Consider the following 19,900-nt stretch of genomic DNA (forward strand, 5'->3'; position numbering starts at 1 on the left):
GTTTGACCTTGGATTTTAGTACTTTTGACGTTGGATTTAGTACTTCAGAATAATCATCATGCCAGATTTGTGTTTCTCTCCACCAGTCCAAGTGGAGTTGTTGAAAAGATTGAGTTAATAACTTCAAAGATCTTAGGACATTAACTGGTCTGTGTTTAGCATGTAATTAATTAATTTTTTAAAATATCATCATCAATACTTTCATCATTAAGAGTAGATGCTTTTCTTAGTACTTTCTCTTTAATTCTAGATTTCTCAAGGCAATCTTTAAATCGCGTGAGAGGATTTCTTAACTAGATAGACTGCAGGCAAAGGTTACTATTCAGGATCACATCAGAGAGGGTTGTTAGTGTTCTGGCACCTGGGTTCAGGTCACCATTCTCTTGGGAGTGGGTTGGTGTGACTCCTCCCTTCTCACTTCAGAACTGATTTCACGTGGATCGACTGAAAAGAGAATGAAGTGGCTGGTTTTGCAAAGCCAAAGGTTGGTTATTGATCAGAACATAGTCTTCTTTGAGCCTCTGCCAGGGGCAACCATTTCCCCATGTTGTGTAATTCCATGCTGGCTTTCATCCTTCCACTCTGCCACACCACCCAGTCCCCATCTGTGCTTCACTAAATTTTGCTAACTTAGACTTTGTCATTTACCCAGCAGGAAAGTCACTTTCCTTCTTTCACATTCATGATGTCAGATTTGCATTTGTTTTATTTCTCGCCCAGAAACTACTGCCCAGTTTTGCTTTCTAGGAAAGTTGAAATGAAAAGTAAAAAATCTGAAGTCTTGAAAGTTAGAGAGAAAAACGGTGAAGCCCCTTTGCAATTCTGTTACTTCCCCTTGTTTGCAGTAACCTCAGGATGAAACAGAAAGTAATGCCAGAGGAGCAAAACAGACAATATCCCGTAATCCACTATGGAAAAATTAAGTTATTAAGAATCTTCTTATTGTTGTTATTTATATTTAAAATGGAATATCAGAAATAAGTAAAAGGCTATTTTTTGCCACATTATAGCTTGAACCTAACTGCCCTGCCGTTTTAGTATGACACAGAGGACAAGCAAAGCAGCCAAACAGAAATACACAGGCTGAATGAGCATGTTAGGTGGGCCAGCAGCAGCCCCAGGCTTGGAATTGGCAGAGGGGATTCGGTACCAGTTGGTGTCCAGGGCTCTGACTGGCTTTCTGGAGGAGGTAGGGGTCAGGCCAGGCAATGTGTGCCTCTAAGTTTCTACCGAGAGACGTTATCTTTGAATCTTCTGTGCCCAGCTCAGAAATTCTGACCATAGAAAGTAATCAAAAATTTAAGTAATGAATTTTACATAAAAGCTGAATTGGTACAATGAAAATTATCTGACTAGTAAAGGCAAAATGATTCAATTAGGTAACTTATTCCTCCACCTATAGACAAAATTAACTTTGCTATCAGCATGGAAGGCTCCTGATACTTTGAAACCTGGGAACAGGGGTAACAGTTGACAACCTGGCTTTTTTAAACAAACACTCCAGAGAAAGGACAAGGATGCTGGAAGGTTATTATTTTGCCAACAGTGATACAACCCCTCCTTGGCAGAGGAATTCTAGAGTCCTCAGGATGAGGTCTGCCTGCACTCAGGGAGAGAGTCCAGGAGAGTTGGGTTGAGGACATTTTGTCACTCTAGAAAAAACGGTTACTAGAAGGGGCATCTCCCTCGTGAATCAGGTGTTGCTGGGAAAATAAAAGGATCTTTGGTTTAAAATCTCCACACCTACGCTCCCCAGAAGAGAACCAGGATTCTTGCTGAAGTATTGGCACAGATGAGTGGCACCACAGACCATTTACACGCAGTGGAAAGAAAGGGCAGTGTCTGTCTTAGTCCTGACCCTCTGGTCCCCGTGAAGCATAACTGCACAGATATACAAGAATGTGTTCTAGAAGAAAGAGAATCATCCCAGAAACCCATTCACTCATTATCATCAGCCTCTGCTGTGAATAAAACATTAAACGAATCCCAGTACATGGTTCTAAAGAACTTTTTCACTATACATAGCCTGTAACCAAACAAAACACACAAACCCACAGGACTGAGGCAGCCTGTCACCCTTTGTAAAGTAAGGAGGGTAAAAGAGTTACCCAGGTTCAAGGCCAAAATGTGTTTCTAAAACAGAGAGGAACAATTTTTATCTTTAAAAATGTACATTAGGATGTGTATGCATGTGTGTAATTACATATCTACAGACACTTCTGATTTTAGGACAAAGTCTTTTCTCGTTTGATATATATTCACTTGGAGTGATATATCTGAAGATTCCTGGGAAAATTAGACTTCTATTGCAAAATTAATAGTGTAGATTGACGAGGATATCTTTTTAGACCTCACAAAGAACACTTAAATGAAAACAAAAAAAGAAAGTAAAAGTGTAGAGAAATGTTTAGAAAATGAAAATTATTATGTTCTCTATTTAATGGCTATGCTTAGAAGGAATGTCATCAGAGAACCTAGAGTCCAAGGCTCCCCAGATTTGCAGCTCAGGCAGGCCAGCTCATCCTGATTCCTCATGGCCCCCCTGCTCTCTCTAATAACCGCCATGCTGGTGTTCAGCTATGGCCCCAGTGGGTCTCTAAGCTGTGACCTGTCTCAGAACCATGTCCAAGTCAACAAGGAGAGCATCGTACTTCTGCATCAAATGCAGAGAATCAGCTCTTTCCGCTGTCGGAAGGACAGAAAGAACTTCGGATTCCCCCAGGAGATGGTGGATGGCAGCCAAGTTCAGGAGGCCCAGGCCATCTCTGTCCTCCACGAGATGCTCCAGGAGACCTCCAATGTCTTTGGCTCAGAGCATTCCTCTGCTGCCTGGAACACGACCGTTCTGCACGGGCTCCTCAGTAGACTCCACTGGCAGCTGGAAGACCTGGGCACATGTTTGGTGCTGCAGATGAAAGAAGCAGAATCTGCCCTGGGAATGGAGGCCCCTACACTGGCTGTGAAGAGGTACTTTCAGGGCATCCGTCTCTACCTCAAAGAGAAGCAATACAGTGACTGTGCCTGGGAGATTGTCAGAGTGGAAATCAAGAGAGCCTTCTCTTTATCAACAAACTTGCGAGAAATGTTACGAAACCAGGATGGAGACCTGCGGTCTCCTTGAAATGATTCTCAATGGTATTTGTGCCATATCATACTTGCACATATGTCATGGGTCATTTCCAAAGGGTTTTTCTGCTTTAGCCACAAAAATTACTGAAGTTAATTCAGCAAATCTTTTCTTAGAGTATTTAGCAAACCTATGTTACAAATTCAGCTCCTAGAGCATCAGTCCCTAAGAGGTATCTGCTTCTGTGTGAGTGATTGGTCTTTATTTATTTATTTATTTATTTATTTATTTATTTATTTATTTATTTATTTATTTATTGTTACCTTATTACAGTCTTTCTTGTTATCTATCATATTTGTAATATTTAAAAATCCATGTAATTACACGTTCATCTTTATATTGTGTTAAAATTTACAAAACCTATTTACCTCTCAATGTTGTTTCCTTTTGCTTTATTTATTAAATTTCTATCAAAAAAACTTCTTGAATTTATATATGAAATCAAAATCCAAACCCAGATATTGCAGAATGACTAGCAAAATGTCTTTACTTGTTCATTCTATTAAGATGACATGTAGATGTTGGGCGTCTAATTTCAAACTGTGTAACTGTGGTCAAGAAATCCAGGTAAATAGAGTAAATATGGATAATTCTTGTTGTGTTGAAACTTTGTGTCACAGAAAAAGAGCCAAAAACTTTACTAATGTTTATTTCATTTCTATTAAACACTACGAAGAGAAAGAAAAGAAAGGAACGAAGAAGAAACATGCCAGAAATTTTAGGTACAAAGGGGGCTGGAAAAGAAAAATAACATTAGAAGTCTTTTCTAACTTGGGGACAGGTTCATGCAGCTCTCTTAGGGGCAGCTGGGAATATGGGTGTATGATGAACAAAACTGCCATGGGAAGGTATTAAATGGGCATACCTTATTGCATATTGTGTGTTCCAAAGACATAGTGGAGCTTGTTGGGCCGGTGCAGACGAACTCCCCAGAACCTGGAAACAGACACACTTGGTGTTTTTAGGATGATCTGCTTTAGTAGAATGAACGAGACAGAAACCAGATGAGACTGGGTTGAAGAGGAAACACAACAACGAGAATTCAATACACTGTGTATGAAAACTAGGTTCGTAAGCTTGTTTGTGGAGTGGAGAGGTGAAACAGAAGGTGCCTGGAGAAGAAGGTGGGTTACCATGGCCCCTGCACAGTTTTGCTCCCATTTTCTCAGAATCGTTTTCATAGAACAGCTGAACTGGCACAAAACATAAGAACATTTTCAGTGTTTGATTTATTTGACATCAACTCTTGCTTATTTAGGTACTTGTTATCATGCATTGCTTGTTTGCCTAAAAAGTGAGTTCTCTTTGTTCTAATGAATTTCACTCTCTAGTGAATTTCAATGGTAAGCCATTTGCTTGCTAATTGCAGTTCTTTTTTCCACCAAATTTTACAATCAAGATTCATATTCTTTTATCTGTTACTTCATTTACTCTAGTCTCATGTTGGTCACTTACATTATTTATGGAAGAGAAGTTGGGGGGAAAAGTGGAATCAAAGTTGAGATAAATACAAAAAATGATTTCTAATTGCTGACATAAACATTTTCTATAAATTAGAGCTGTATTCTATGATGGATTTGTTTTTAATTTGACCTGTGCAGAAAGAGCTGGACAGTTTTTGTATATTTCTCTAAGAACTCCTTAGGACATAAGAGCCAACACTCCTCCTACTCACTTTCGTCTTTTGATTTTACACACATTCAGATCCCTTTCTCAGTAATCCATTTTTACATTAAATTCAGTATTCCACTTCACATTCATACAGCTCCTTCCTTTCCATTAAGTTTTCTGGCTTATGGAAATTTTTCCTGAAGATTATAAACCCACCAATTGAGAATCAAATTTGAGTGAAAGTTCTGGTTTTTTCAGAAACTCTCATATGAGAGGCATTTATTCCCTCCCTATGAATACCTTTGGAAAGAGGGATGTCCCCATTGCAGTAGCTGTAGCTGTAGAAAAAGAGAAATAAAAAGTGGATCCATTTTACTCTAGGACCATTAAAACATTAACAAAGGAAGAGTGCCTCCTCCTTCCAACTGCCGATCCGATCCACTGTGGAATTTCAGTACTTTATGCTGGAGATGTTGAAGGTCTTCTGGATCAACACATGCAGGAAGAGGTGGCCTGAGATTTCTGGACCTGGCAGCCATCCAGCTCCCTCAGGCGAAACTTGCAAACATTCTTGTCCCTGAGGTGGAAAACAGCAACATTCTCCTCATTTCGTGCAGGAATGTGAAGCTCCCCTGCTTTGGGAGACCATGGTTCTGGGCTAGGTCACAACTAAGGATGGAGACAGAGTTGGAAAACATCATTCTCGGTGTCATCACTGAAGAGGTTCACGGGCCCCTGGTGAGCTAGGTCAGACACTGTGTGGCTGTGGAAGCCTTTTCTGGCGGCTCTGAGCATCTTCTTAGTGGTGAGATTCTCAGATAGGACAGGATTATCATTTTTTGTATTTATCTTAACTTTGATTCCACTTTCCCCCCCAACTTCTCTTCCATTTGTGGGCCTCAGAGAATGTCAAAACTTTAACACTTCTTTTGTTTCATTACAACGGAAGTCACACTCACGAATGGAAAATGACAGGAGTCTCAACCCAATAGAATGTGTTCAGGAAGATAAGACCAAAGTTGCAATAAACACCCACATCACAATCTATCTGTTTTTAATTCTAATAGGAGTACTTAAGAATTTTGATCCTGGCCTCCATTACAACACTTTTTTAATTGCACTGAAATCGTAGTGGCCTCACCTGTCTGCATTTTCCTTTGAAGGGGCTAATACACTAGATTTCAATTCTCCGCCTTTCTTTACAGGAGCCATTGCTCATGTTTTCTGATGCAGTCTTCAAACAAGAGCTGCATAAAAATGAACACTAAGGGTTAACTCATATAGTTCTCTACTTTCTGTCACCCAAATTGTGTTGAGTGCCCACATGGGACTACGTGCCTCCCAAGGTGGCTCCTGAAAGAGTAAGAGAAGGATGGCGACTGCCCTCCAAGAAGCCGGGGAGACACACATTAGAGACAAGATTAGGATGAAGCACCAGCACGCTCAGTGCTGTTAAGAGCAAATACTTAGAACCCATGAAGAGGAGGGACTGGGAGGCAATAAAAAGCTTCACTCTCTGACAAAAGCTGTGCATCCTGAATTTAAATGACATCAGATTTTCATTTCCTCTTCTAAAACACTGAGACAACCTCAGTAGTAATCACACAGGAAATTGTAACGATTAAGTCAATAAAATTTATAAATGACAGGCTGAGATACTGAATGTCCTGAGTCACTGCTGCCTTTGCTATTAATGTAACACACAATAATCTGAATAGTCCATGTTTAGCCACGCTAAGGCAAGAGGAGCTTGGAGTGCAGCTCCTGTAACAGTCTCAGGGGTGTGCACATTGATGTCTCCACAAACGGAAACTTGGGAGAGGGGATTGTCTATAGGACTGTGAAGGTACAGAGTCACGATTTCCACTCTTAACTCAGTGCCTGGCACATTCATGAGACAAACCTTCCAGCGCACTTGAAGCTCTTTGCAGAGAACTAGCGTGGAGGAAAGTAGTCTGACAGAAAATAGGGCTCTTTTGTGAATCGTAAATATGAGTAAAATAATCCCTTCCCTTGTCTCTACATTCAGATTCTCTGTGGTGATATTATGTTAACGCATATATTAAATTAAAAAGTTTCAAGGGCCAGGAAAACAGTTAAAAAAAAAAAAGAGGACGTGGGGGAGGCGAGTTAGATGATGGGAAATGAGAAATTCTCAGATTTGCAGTCACTATCACAAGTCTAATTTGAATGCTATTTCTTGGGTGAGTAGTGGGGTAAATTAAAGAGAGTCCTTCTCTCAAGTACAGAATTTCAGAAAGCAGCAAATCTAAGGAATCCAAATAATACTCTAATGCAATACTAGAAAATGAAAATTAATGCTCACACATGTATGATCAACAAAGAATGTATCAACATTTTAAAGACATGAAATGACCTTGCATTTGCAAGTCCTGAGAGTCTTACAAAGGAAGGGGGCACCATGTGAATTAAATTTAGGCAAATTCCATTCAGTTCATATAAAGTCCTGAACACCAAAAGTTCATTCATATAGTTCTCTCATTCTGTCACAAGAAAATGAAAAAGCCTGACCTGCTATAAAACCTGTCAACCGCTTGTACACAAAACTAACTTTTCTTTTTAATAATACAGTCCAAGTGGAGTCCTGTGAAAGACGTTTCGGTAACGTGAAAGGAAATAAAAATTGGGACTGTCACAGAGACACAAGAAATTGTCAAACATGGCAATTCTCTCAGATGAAAACAACTGAAAGATATAATCTGGAAAGTATTAACGAGTTTGCTTCTATGAAAGCTAAGAAAGGAAAATTAAGTTCTTGTTTTGGTAGAAACAAAACAGTTGAAATAAAGTTCTATGAAGTTGAATAAAATGCTGTTTTAACGGTTTTAATGTGAAAAATAATTTTAAATGTTACCTTTGGTATTTTAAACATTCAACTGTTTTAATATTTTGGAAAGTCTAATTAGATGCTGTTTTAACATTCCCGCTTTTCAGTTTCCCAGCACCTCACTCCACCACTTTGCAACGCTGGAACGTTGAAAATTCACCGCGAAAGTCACAGGGCCACAGCGCTGCGGGGTGTCCGCGTCCCCGGCCTCGGACCCCAGGGAGGGCCGCGCTCGACTCCCTGCGACGGCGTCATCAACTCCGAGTCCGGCGGCATCTCGCCCAGAAACCATTCCGCACCAGAAACCAAACACGCTCTGATTGCCGGTCACACATCCCTCAGTGAACGGAGTTTTTGTAAAAATGGGCTCTCTGGAGTTTACGCGCAAAAATAAAGCCCCAGACTCAAGGGAAAGTGCAGAAAATGCGAGGCTCTGTGCTCCGTACCGAAGAAAATGTCCCCCGCGTGGCCAAGGCAGCGCTCAGTCCCCAGCAGTCAGCGCCGGGGAAACGAAGGTTTCTCATGGACTATTAAAGCGGCGCCACCCTGCCCCATGGCGCTGCGGAAGCCTTTCTCAGGCCCTACCAGCCTGACAGACAAAAAAGGCTGCGTCAAGCCTTTGTTTCCTACCCAAGCGTCAGAAAACGCCGCTTCCGCGCCCTCTCGTGGCCCGCTGGGGAACCACGCTTCCCAGGGGCAGGGCAATAAAATCTTTGCGCTCTTTCGAGGTGTTCCCGCGCTCCCTGGCCGACGTCTAGTGAATCAACGGCAATCTCAATGGCCCAGTGCAGTTCGTGGCTGGCGGCTGGAGCGATGCTCAGCTCCATCCTGATTTGCTCTCTTGGTGGAGACGTGCCTTGGATCCATAGCCTAGAAAACAAGAAAATCGTCAGTCTTTTGAGAGAGCTAGAAGTTATCCCCTCTCACTTCTGCCTGAATGACTGAACTGACTTCAAATTTCCTTGGGAAATAGGAAGTATCACCGAAATCCAGAAGACACAACGCACCTGTTTCCACCATCTCATTCTCCAGCAGATCTTCAGCCTGTTGAACGCAGCGGACAGCCATGCTGCTTGGAACCGCACCCTCCTCTATCAACTACTCTCTAGGCTTCATCACAGCCTGGAAGAGCTGGACCAGACAAACGAAGGAAATCTGGTGTGTCCCGATTTGGGCATTCTTGTCTGGAATTACTTCCAAGGAATCCATAACTATCTGAAAAAAAAGAAGTACAGCACCTGTGCTTGGGAGGTTGTCAGAGTCGAGATCACAGCGCGCCTTTTTCTCATGTGACAAGCCTCCAAGAAAAGGCAAAATGCAGAAGAAAGTTATACTCGTGACTCTCTCTATTCAATTACATTCATTGTGAAGTCTAGAAACAATCTCAACTCACATTTCTGCACCAGCAGAGATATATCTGAATCTAAAATCATAGGGTCATTTAAAAAATATATTGTATATCACGAATCTATAAAATTATGCTCAGAGTGTAGAACATAAACTATTTTCTTATATAAATAATCTTATAATTTGTAAATCTGTCTAAGGGTTTTCTTTATGTTTGTGGGAGTGGTGGGAGGAGATATTTGCCTTTCTAAAGTGTAAAGTCCTGGTATTTTATGGAAATGTTCTCAAGATGGTATTTTTTGAAAAGACGTGTGTTATTTAAGTTAATGCTAGCTGTTCTAACTGATGAACAGAAAACTATCCAGAAATCCATACTTTTATCATTATAGGAATGGTCTTCCTTTGTGTAAGAGCCCAGTGCAAGTATTCCTGATCAGATGACACTTTAGGTTGGCTGTCCTGCAAACAGCATTTCACGGTCACGGGTCCCTTCTATTTTGTAACGTTGCCATATTCAACATGTTTTGCCCAATTTGTCTGTGGTACCTGAGTCTATACCACTCACTTGTAAGGGGAACCATTATGGTAGATCACATGGTTTATTTTAAAAAACCAGGACTGTACAGGGCAATATCAGTTATGCTCACATTAGTTTCTCTGAATTTATTCTCATGGGTTGCCAAAATGCAAAGAAGTTGAGCAATAGACTCTAATCTAGTGACTAATAGAAGAGGAGACAACTTCAGTAAGACCACTCTTTATTTTTACGCTATTTGTACCAATACTCTTTAAGTTGGAAAAAAAAAAAAAAAAAAGAACCCACTGTGTTTGCTGCATACACTTTATCCTCAACCCCAAAACCAAGAATTGAAAGTCTTTTTCCAGAAATCAAACCCTGTGGGAGATGACGTGGATGTCACTAGTTAGAGTAAACAGCATCATCAGTCTTTTGAAAGAAGCATTTGGGTTAATTCCCAAAGACACAGGCTAAAAAATTGGTAAATGACCACACGTGTGGGACTGAGGTCTCAGAACAACTTGAGGGAGACAAGGAAATTCTCAAAATCACTGATTTCGAAGTAGAGGGTGAGTCTTCCATTTATGACCAGGTCTATGATACTCATCCTGTTATTCTAAATAAAGAAAATAGAAATTTGAAAATATCTCTGCAACCAAATCATGTTTTTAAATACTATCTCACACAGTATTAATGTCATTCATAACTTCCTTTGTAGAATTAGGATGAGTTTACAAGTTATTTCTGATTTACTGTCCTCTCAATTCCTAACTATCTAGTAGATGTTGGTATTATTCTTTCTCCTACTATTACGTTCATGATTCTCTTAATGAATATTAATTGGCTCCTGAGATGATAGGGACTGCACTAGACGTCTAGACATACATTTGGGTAAACGGATTTCTCTCTCCTTAGGTATTTTCTAGACTCCTGGGATGTACTCTAAGCAGAAAATAGGTCAGGTCATGTCTTAGACCATTCAAACACAATTAACAGCATAGCATAGACTGAGTAGCTTATAAGGAGCAGACATTTCCTGCTCACGTCCTAGAGGCTGAAATTCAAATCAGGGTGGCAACAAGATAGGTTCCGGTGAGTGCCCGCTTCCTGGTTGCATACCGATGACTTCTCCTGTATCTTCAAATGGCAGGAAGGAGATGGATCTACCTCAATCTCTTTGATGAGGTCGCTAATTCTATTCAGGAGGCTCCACCCTCACACCCTCATTAATCCCCAAGGACCACACCACATGACACCATCCCTTGGGTCTTGAGACTTCAACATATGAATGAGGTGGGCATGTACACATTCAGACAGCAGCAGGTCAAAAAAATTCACAAGCCTGGTATCTCAAAGAGAGAACATAGCCGTGAGTAGACAATAAAGAAGAATTAGCAATTTGTAGGCAAAAGCTTCAGACTGTGGACTCAGGATGAAAACTCATGCTTTTTGAGCAGAAGTAATATTCAAATTATACATGCTCAATTTTTGAAAATCAAGAAATGGAGTCCAGTAGCCCACAGAGATGGATGGAAATAACAGAATACGTATGATCCTTTATCATTTAATTTACAATGATGTCGAGCAATTTTGAATGATTTTAAAATATATCTGTACATTGGTATTATTTTATAGGATTATATATATTTTTATTTGAACATGCAGTTGGATACATCTCTATGTAGTAAATTTGTTACATTAAAAGTCACTCTGGAAAATTAGTTTTAAAGTCAAACTCAATTAATTTTATTTAAAATTAAAACTGATGTTTATTAAATAGACATTTTAATTCTACTAAATGTCAGTAGCTTTTACATTTAAGTTGTAATGTAAATTTTTTATTTATTCACTTTAATTCTTCACTGTAGAGAATAATTATGTAGTCATGTCCATTGACTACATAATCAGGAGAAATTCTCCTTTTCACTTTGCATAATGATGCCACTGGCATCCCTTGCACCTTGACTCAGTAGTAAGAGAAGCATAGCTTAAAGGAATTTCAGAGGATACGATTGTTGTCAAATGATGGCCTGTGAAGTATCCGTTGGAGTAGAATCGAGAGATATTAAAGGCATCTGAAGTGTAACTGAACAAGTTCATCGAAAGTGTGTGCCAATTGCTCGATTTGCAGGGATCTATTTCTCAAATTTTGACCTCAGTTTACAAACCCCATCTTTAGATAGCTTCTGTCCAATTGATAAGTAAAAGGGCTGTAATTTGCATGTTAAACCATTTTTGTGACTTGATATTTTTTGTTCTGCCATCACATGTAAGGAGCATGAATACAAGGATTTTTTTTTTTTTTTCATTCACCTGCATCTGAACTTTGATTGCCTATCACCTTTCAAACACTATGACTGCTGCCACTCTTTGGTGTTCTTTCTTTTCTCTTTTCTTTTCTATTCTTTCATTTCTTTTTTCTTTTATCTCTATTTTTATTTTACAGTAACTTTACTGGTTTGTTTTTGTTTATTTTTGTTTATAATTTTGGGTGAAAAAGTTTATAATTTGGTTCCATATTGTTGCCTTTCTTTAGAAAACATTATAGCCATGTCCTCTTTCATATTTCAGAGATATTCAATATTCAAAGGTGTAGGAAGACTGAGCGCAGGCCTGGATGGCTGCGAGGGGCGAAGGTGGTGCCTGAGACGTCTCACAGGTCCCTTAGCACAGGGCAATCTCACACCCCAAGGAGGGAGAAGGGATCTCAAGTGCCGCTGGATGAGCTATGAGGGATCATGGTGCAGCACCAGCTGGAAGCTGCCAAGTTTTCCAGCGTCGCCAATCAGAGCATGTACGGACCTGGCCTCGCCTCCACCCTTCCTCATGCCATCTGATTCCCGTGCTACAGCGGTTACGAATCCACTGAAGTCCAATCCAGCTCAGAAATGTAGTGAAGACGGGAGTCCTTACCACAAATCTACACCACTGATTTGGGAACAAATCCAGGAGCTCATCTGTGCCCCTGTTGAGAAGGTTCCATGTCTGATTCCATGAGGAGGATGCTGCAGGACTCACATTTGCTCAAAGGCAACGGCGCATATCTAGAAACGGGAAGGAGATGAAAGTCAGCAGCACATTGAAGACTCGGAAGGAGTACAGTGACGTTTAATGTGTGGACTGGAAGAGGCAGGTCCTCAGGAAGTGGAACGATTCCAATAGGCAGCACTGAATCAGTTTTTTCGCCAGATCGTTCCTATTCAGACAAGGAGGAGATCTAAGTGGATTCCCTGAGCACAGAGTTCTCCCACGTAGATGTAGCCATTGGCAGTGTCCCCGACGGGAGACTCCGATACCACAGCATTTGCTGAGTGTTGGAAGGAACGAACGTTTTTCCAGTGCCAGATGCAAACTTCTGTTTCCTTTGCCTGAACAATCTTCTCTCACAACTCTTTCAAAAGAACTGTGTCTAATTTCCTTAGCATTTAAAGTCAGTCGGTCAGTGCCTCATACTACACTTCTGCTGCCATACAAATGATTGGACAATAGTCCTTTGGCATTTGAAGTGACGCTCGAAATCCTTTATCACTGCACAGTTCCCGATCTGATTTCATGCCAGGGCCTCTTCATGGATCATAAATCCCAGGCCCATTTCAATTCACCATTTCTTTTAACAGGCCCTTCCAGACAAGTCATTATCTCAAATCTTCCAAAGGATTTGACCTTGGATTTTAGTACCTTCGGAATAATCCATCCTTCCAGATTTGTATTTCTCTCCCAACAGTCCAAATGGAGTTCTTGAAAAGACTGAGTTAATAACTTCAAAGATCTCAGGACAGTAGCTGGTCCGTGGTTAACATGCAATAAATTTTGGTATTATCATTTAAAATATCATCATCAGTATTTTCCTGATTAAGAGCAGATTCTTTTCTTAGTACCTTCTCTTTCATTCTAGATTTCTCAAGGCAATCTTTAAATTGCCTGAGAAGATTTCTTAACTACATAGACTACAGGCAAAGGTTACTATCTACAATCTTACCAGAGAGGGTTGCTTGGGTTCTGGCACCTAGGTTCAGGTTACCATTCTCTTGAGAATTGGTTGGTGTGAACCTCCCTTCTCTCCTCAGAGCTGATTTCATGTGGATTGAATGGAAGAAGAATGAAGTGGCTGGTCTTCAAGCCTGAAGGTTGCTCATTGATGAGAATGTAGTCTTCTTTGAGCCTCTGGAAGGGGCAGCCATTTCCCTATTTTGTGTAATTCGATTTTGGCTTTCATCCTTCCACTCTGTCACACCACCTGGTCCCATCTTTGCTTCACTAAATTTTGCTACCATAGACTTTGTCATTTACCCAGCAGGAAAGTCACTTTCCTTCTTTCACATTCATGATGTCAGATTTACATTTGTTTTTTTTCTTGCCCACAAACAACTGCCCCTTTGCTTTCTAGGAAAGTTGAAATGAAAAATAAAAAATCTGAACTCTTGAAAGTTAGAGAGAAAAACGGTGAAGCCTCTTTGCAATTCTGTTATTTCCCCTTATTTGCATTAACCTCAGGATGAAACAGAAAGTAATGCCAGATGAGCAAAAGAGAGTATACCCTGTAAGCCACTGTGGAAAAATTAAGTTATTAAGAATCTGTTTATTGCTATTATTTAAATTTAAAGTGGAAGAGCTCAAATAGTTTTTAAAAAGGTTATTACATTTCGACATAATAACTTGCACCTCACTACCCTGCATTTTGAGTATGATACAGAAGACAGACAAAGCAGCCCAATCAAATACGCAGATTAAACGAACAACAGAAGTGCGCTAGTTTCTGTCCTGTGAGTTTCTACAGAGAGACATTATCACTGAATCTCCTGCTCCCAGCTGAGAAATGCGAACCGAAGCATGTGTTCGAAATTTACGTAATGATTTTACAATAAAAGCTGTATTGGAAAATGAACAATATCTGCCTACTAAAGGCAAAATGATTACAACTAGGTAAGTAATTCCTCCACCTACAGACAAAATTCACTTTGCTATCACCATGGAAGGCTCCTGATACTTGATACCTGGGGATGTGGGTCAGGAGAGGGGAAGGTCACCGCTGAAAATGAGGATCCTTTACACAAACATTCCAGCAGGAAGGGCAAGGATGCTGCATGGTTATTATATTACCGACAATGATACAAGCCCTCCATGGCAGGGGTATTCTAGAGTCCTCAGGATTTGATCTGCCTGACCTCACGGAATGAGTCCAGGAGAATTTGGGTTAAGGACACTTTGTCACTCCAGAAGAAAAGGGTTACTAGAAGTGGCATCTCTCTCATGAGTCATGTGATGCTGGCAAAATAAAATGGTCTTGGGATTAGAATTCCCACACCTACATGCCCCAGAAGAGAACCGGTATTCCTGCTAAAGTATTGGCATGGATGAGCAGCGTCGAAACCAGTTACACACAGTGGAAAGAAAGGGCAGTGTCTGTTGGAGCCCACGAAGCACAACCAGACGGACCTGCAAGAATGTGTTCTAGAAGAAAAAGAAACATCCCAGAACTCCATTCACTCATGATCATCAGCCTCTGCTCTGAATAAAACAGTAAGCGAATCCCAGTCCTTGGTTCTAAAGAGCTTATTCGGTCTGTTACCGAACAAAACACACAAACCCATAGGGCTGAGGCAGCCTGTCATCCCATGTAAGGCCAGGAGGATAAAAGTCCTACCCAGGTAGAAGGTCAAGTTGTGTTTCTAACACAGAGAACACCGATTTTTACGTATTAAAATATATACAAGAGTATGTGCACGTGTACGTGTAATTACATATCTACAACACTTCTGATTTTAGAACAAAATCTTTACTCAATCGATTGATATGTATTCACTTGTAGTGATACTTTGAATTACCTGGGAAAATTAAACTTCTATTGCAAAATTAATAGTATAGATTGATGATATCTTCTTGGACTCCACAGAGAACACATAAATGAAAACAAAAAAAGGAAGTAAAAATGTAGAAAATGTTGAGAAAGTGAAAATTATTGTGTTCCCTATTTAATGGCCATGCTTAGAAAGAATGTCATCAGAGAACCTAGAGTCCAAGGCTCCTCCTGACTTGCAGCTCAGCCAGGCCAGCAGCATCTCCGATTCAGCATGGCCTCCCTTCTCTCTCTAATCACCGCGGTGCTGGTGTTCAGCTATGGTCCCGGCGGGTCTCTAGGCTGTGACCTGTCTCAAGACCACATCCAGGTCAGCAAGGAGAACATCGCGCTTCTGCACCGAATGCAGAGAATCGGCTCTTTCCGCTGTCGGAAGGACAGAAAGAACTTCGGATTGCCACGGGAGATGGTGTATGGCAGCCACATCCAGAAGGCCCAGGCCATCACTGTCTTCCATGAGATGCTTCAGGAAACCTTCGACATCTTCGGCACAGAGCACTCCTCTGCTGCCTGGAACATGACCCTACTGCATGGGCTCCTCAGTGGACTCCATCGGCAGCTGGAAGACCTGGGCACATGTTTGTTGCCGCAGATTAAAGAAGCAGAATCTGCCCTGGGAATGGACGACTCTACATTAGCCGTGAAGAGGTACTTCCAGGGCATCCATCTCTACCTCAGAGAGAAGCAATACAGTGACTGCGCCTGGGAGATTGTCAGAGTGGAAATCAAGAGAGCCTTCTCTTTATCAAGAAACTTGTTAGAATGGTTATGAAACCAGGATGGAGGCATGGACTCACCTCGATATGATTCTCATTGGTGGTTGTGCCATATCATACTTGCGTATATAACATCGGGCATTTCGAAAATGTCTTTCTGCTTAAGTCACGGAAATTACTACTTTGATTCCTGATTGTTTTTTATCTATGTATGTATGTATGTATGTATGTATGTATGTATGTATGTATGTATCTATCTATCTATCTATCTATCTATCTATCTATCTATCTATCTATCTACCTATCTATCTGTCTACCTCTCTATCTGTCTATCAATCTATCTATCTATCTATCTATCTATCTATTTATTTATTTATTTATTTATTTAATATTTAATTTATTGCAGTCCTTCTTGCATCTTTCATATTTAAAAATCGATGTAATGACATGTTCATCTTTACATTGTATTAAAATACATAAAACACTTTTACCTCACTATGTTAAGTTTGTTTTTGCTTTATTTATTAAATTTCTATGTAAAAGGTTCTGGAATTTATTTATAAAATCAAAATCCAAACCCTCGTTTTGTAACTGATTGTGAAGAATGGGTAGTATGATATTTTTACTATTCATTCCATTCAGATGATGTGTAGAAACTGAGTGTCTAATTTCAAACTGTGTAACTCTGATCAAGAAATACAGTTACATAGAGTAAATATGGATAGTTCCTATTGTGTTTAAACTTTATATCACCAAAAGGAAGTCAAAAACAGTACTGAGGTTTAAATTATATTAAATATCATGAAGCGAAAGAAAAGAAAGGAACAAAGAGTAAACATGCCAGAAATTTTAGATACAAAGGAGGATAAAAACGAAAAATAACCTCAGATGTTTTTTCTCACTGGGAGACAGGTTCATGCACAAGTCTTATTGGCAGTTGGAAATATGGCTGTGTGATGAACAAAACTGCCATGGGAGGTATTAATTGGGAATGCCTTATTGCATATTGTGCAGTAATTAGGGCATCAGAATGGATGCGGTCACTGAGAGAGAGGACAATGAGCAAAGGACCTAAACATAATCCCGCAGACCCTCAGTGTTTAAGAGTTGGGTGCAATAGAGTGTGCTAAAGGCACAGAGGGGGTGGGGGAGAAATGAGCTAGAGGATGAACAGGGAAGGGTAGAATGAGAGTACTGAATGAAGATGTGTTCCAAAGACACAGTGGAGGTCGTAGGGCCGGTGTGAACGAACTCCCCAGAACCTGGAAACAGACGCTCTTCGTGTCATTAGGATGATTTGGTTTATTAGAATGAATGAGACACAAACCAGATGGGACTAGATCGAAGAGGAAATACAAGAATGAGAATTTGAGACACTATGGATAAAAACTAGGTTCATAAACTTGTTTGTGGAGTGGAGGAGTAAAACAGAAGTTGCCTGGAGAAGGTGGGTTACCATGGCCCCTGCACAATTTTGCTCCTATTTTCTCAGAATCATTTTCATAGAACAGCTGAATTGGCACAACCATATGAACATTTTGAATGCTTGACTTATTCGACATAAACTCTTGCTTATTTAGGTATTTGTTATCATGCATCGCTTATTTGGCTAAAAAGTGAGTTCTCACTTTGAGTTCTCTAGTGAATTTCAATGGTAAGCCTTTTGCAGTTGCAGTTCTTTTTTCCATCAAATTTACAATCAAGATTCATTGTCTTTTATCTGTTACTTCATTTACTCTAGTCTCATGTAGGTCATTTACATTATTTGTTTCAAACTGTGTAACTGTGGTCAAGAAATCCAGGTATATAGAGTGAATACGGATAGTTCATGTGTTGAAAGTTTGTGTCACAGAAAAAGAGCCAAAAACTTTACTAAAGTTTACTTCATTCATATTAAACACTATGAAGGGAAAGAAAAGAAAGGAACGAAGAAGAAGCATGCCAGAAATTTTAGGTACCAAGGGGGCTGAAAAAGAAAAATAACATTAGATGTCTTTCTAACGTGGGGACAGGTCCAAGCATTCCTTAGGACATAAGAGCCAGCGCTCCTCCTAGTCACTTTCGTCATTTGATTTTACACATTCAGATCCTTTTCTCGACAATCCATTTTTACATTAAATTCAGTATTCACTAGCAGCTTTTTAAATAGGTGATATGAGATGATAATCTACATTGCTTTCTGATAGAAATTTCCCGAGACTGTTATACGAAAATGTTAATTCTTTCCTTATCCTAAATCTAGGTAATTTGATGATACAACTAGTTGTGAGATTGTTTGCTTTATTAAAATGAGTATAACCTTTAATTATTGCTACACTTATTTTACTACGGATACTTTAAAACTCATTTAAAGTTGAGGTAGCAAAGGTAAAGAATTCCTTTCTGTTTTTTCTAAAATAGTGCTGGCATTTTTCCTGCTTAACTTTACGATTGTTCTCAGGTCCAGACGTAGGCTTCATGAAAATCATACAGATTTGTGGAAATCAAAATGTCTATTCATAGCATCAATGATACATCTAAAAATATAAATAGAAGAAACTGGTTCAGTCTTTCTCCCCAAACAGGCCAAATTAAGTATTAAACAACATGCAGAAAAATCACATTAGCCAAGACAGTACAACCATGGAAAAGGAAAACGTTAGTGACTGCTTAAATGTTGACAAAAACACATAATATGAAATTTAGGGAATCATCCAAACCTCACATACAGGAGTTGTCACTGATGTTTCCTTTGGGCCAGTTGGTATATATCCATGGGTATAATGTTATTTTTGTTCATTTTGCTGTGTTGTTATATTTAAAGTAAAAATTCCACTGCTAGTTCTCTACTGTCAACATGAGAAATGCAGTTCCTGTTGTCTTCCGTCTTTATTTTTGTAGGGAAAGTAATCTAAAAGCAATAATCAGTTAATTGGTAATTAAGTAATAATTATTTTAACAATACTTATTCATAGTAGAAAATAATATCATTTAGGTTTCATGCTATGACAAGAAAGCCTTACACTCTCTGTGAAGAGGTACTGCTTTGTCACAGAATGCATTGAGTTAACTTGTTCAAAATTGTTGTTAGAATGTTTTTCTTGAAATGAATAACTCTAGGGATATCACTCCTCCAGAGCGAGCTATACTGATGTTGCAGGTACGCATACATTGCAGAACTTCCGTTTCGACATGCAACATTTAACTAGCTTGGAAGTCGTCATTCCCGACCTCACAACAGCACTTTAAAAAATGCAGAATGTATGGAACAACAACAATTCTTCTTAGAGCCATCGAGGATTGAGGTCACAGGGCAATCCCCTGCCCTGATAACTGGATGGACAGGAAGAGCAATGCGGGAGAATCACAGCTGATCTGGAGCAAAAGCCTGTAGCTGGGGCTCGAATTAGTAGAAACGCTTCAACTGTAATTGCAGAATTGCTGGAGGTGCGTGGATGAACTTGAAAGCGATAAACTCCAGAGGTCCAGAGTTCGTGGAGCTCCGCATTTTTTGTGGGACTCATTTTCAGGAACCCCATCAGGTGCTCACTATGAAGATCAGAGAAAAATGTCCTGTTCTTCTGGCAGAGGAATGGAAAATGTAGTCATTCTGAAATACTCTGAATGTTCTGCCATCCTTAACAATGGATTGCCCTCACAGGGAAACTCTTTTACCAGAGCCTAAGCCACTTTCGAGAAGAGAAAGGCCTAACTGTAGTCCCCTCTAGCCATCCTGCTTCAGCTAATGGAGTGGTGAAGAAAAAGATGAGAAGCACTTGTGAAGGTCTCCTCCCAGGAGCACAGGCTCATTAAAGGACTAAGAGTAACAACTACATGGTGATAGAACACTTCTGCTCTCCCACAGCAACCACCACATCAGCTGGGTTCCTGCCTAACA

General features: G+C 40.0%; 2 protein-coding genes and 1 pseudogene across 2 annotated transcripts; all 3 read left to right on the forward strand.

Annotated features, from left to right (window-relative positions):
* The first annotated feature begins 2,533 nt into the window (after positions 1-2,533).
* On the forward strand, positions 2,534-3,121 carry LOC105311511 (interferon omega-1-like). The gene has a single exon (XM_011387497.1). The coding sequence runs from the start codon at positions 2,534-2,536 to the stop codon at positions 3,119-3,121; it is 588 nt and encodes a 195-aa protein (XP_011385799.1).
* Positions 3,122-8,293: 5,172 nt separating this feature from the next.
* Positions 8,294-9,118, forward strand: LOC105311510 (annotated as a pseudogene).
* Positions 9,119-15,521: 6,403 nt separating this feature from the next.
* On the forward strand, positions 15,522-16,098 carry LOC105311508 (interferon tau-1-like). Its single transcript, XM_011387496.2, has one exon. It carries the CDS (start codon positions 15,522-15,524, stop codon positions 16,077-16,079), a length of 558 nt encoding a protein of 185 aa, XP_011385798.1. The 3' UTR covers positions 16,080-16,098.
* Positions 16,099-19,900: the final 3,802 nt, after the last annotated feature.

Source organism: Pteropus vampyrus, unplaced genomic scaffold (genome assembly GCF_000151845.1).
Source record: "Pteropus vampyrus isolate Shadow unplaced genomic scaffold, Pvam_2.0 Scaffold1000004526, whole genome shotgun sequence".
Lineage (NCBI taxonomy): Eukaryota > Metazoa > Chordata > Mammalia > Chiroptera > Pteropodidae > Pteropus > Pteropus vampyrus.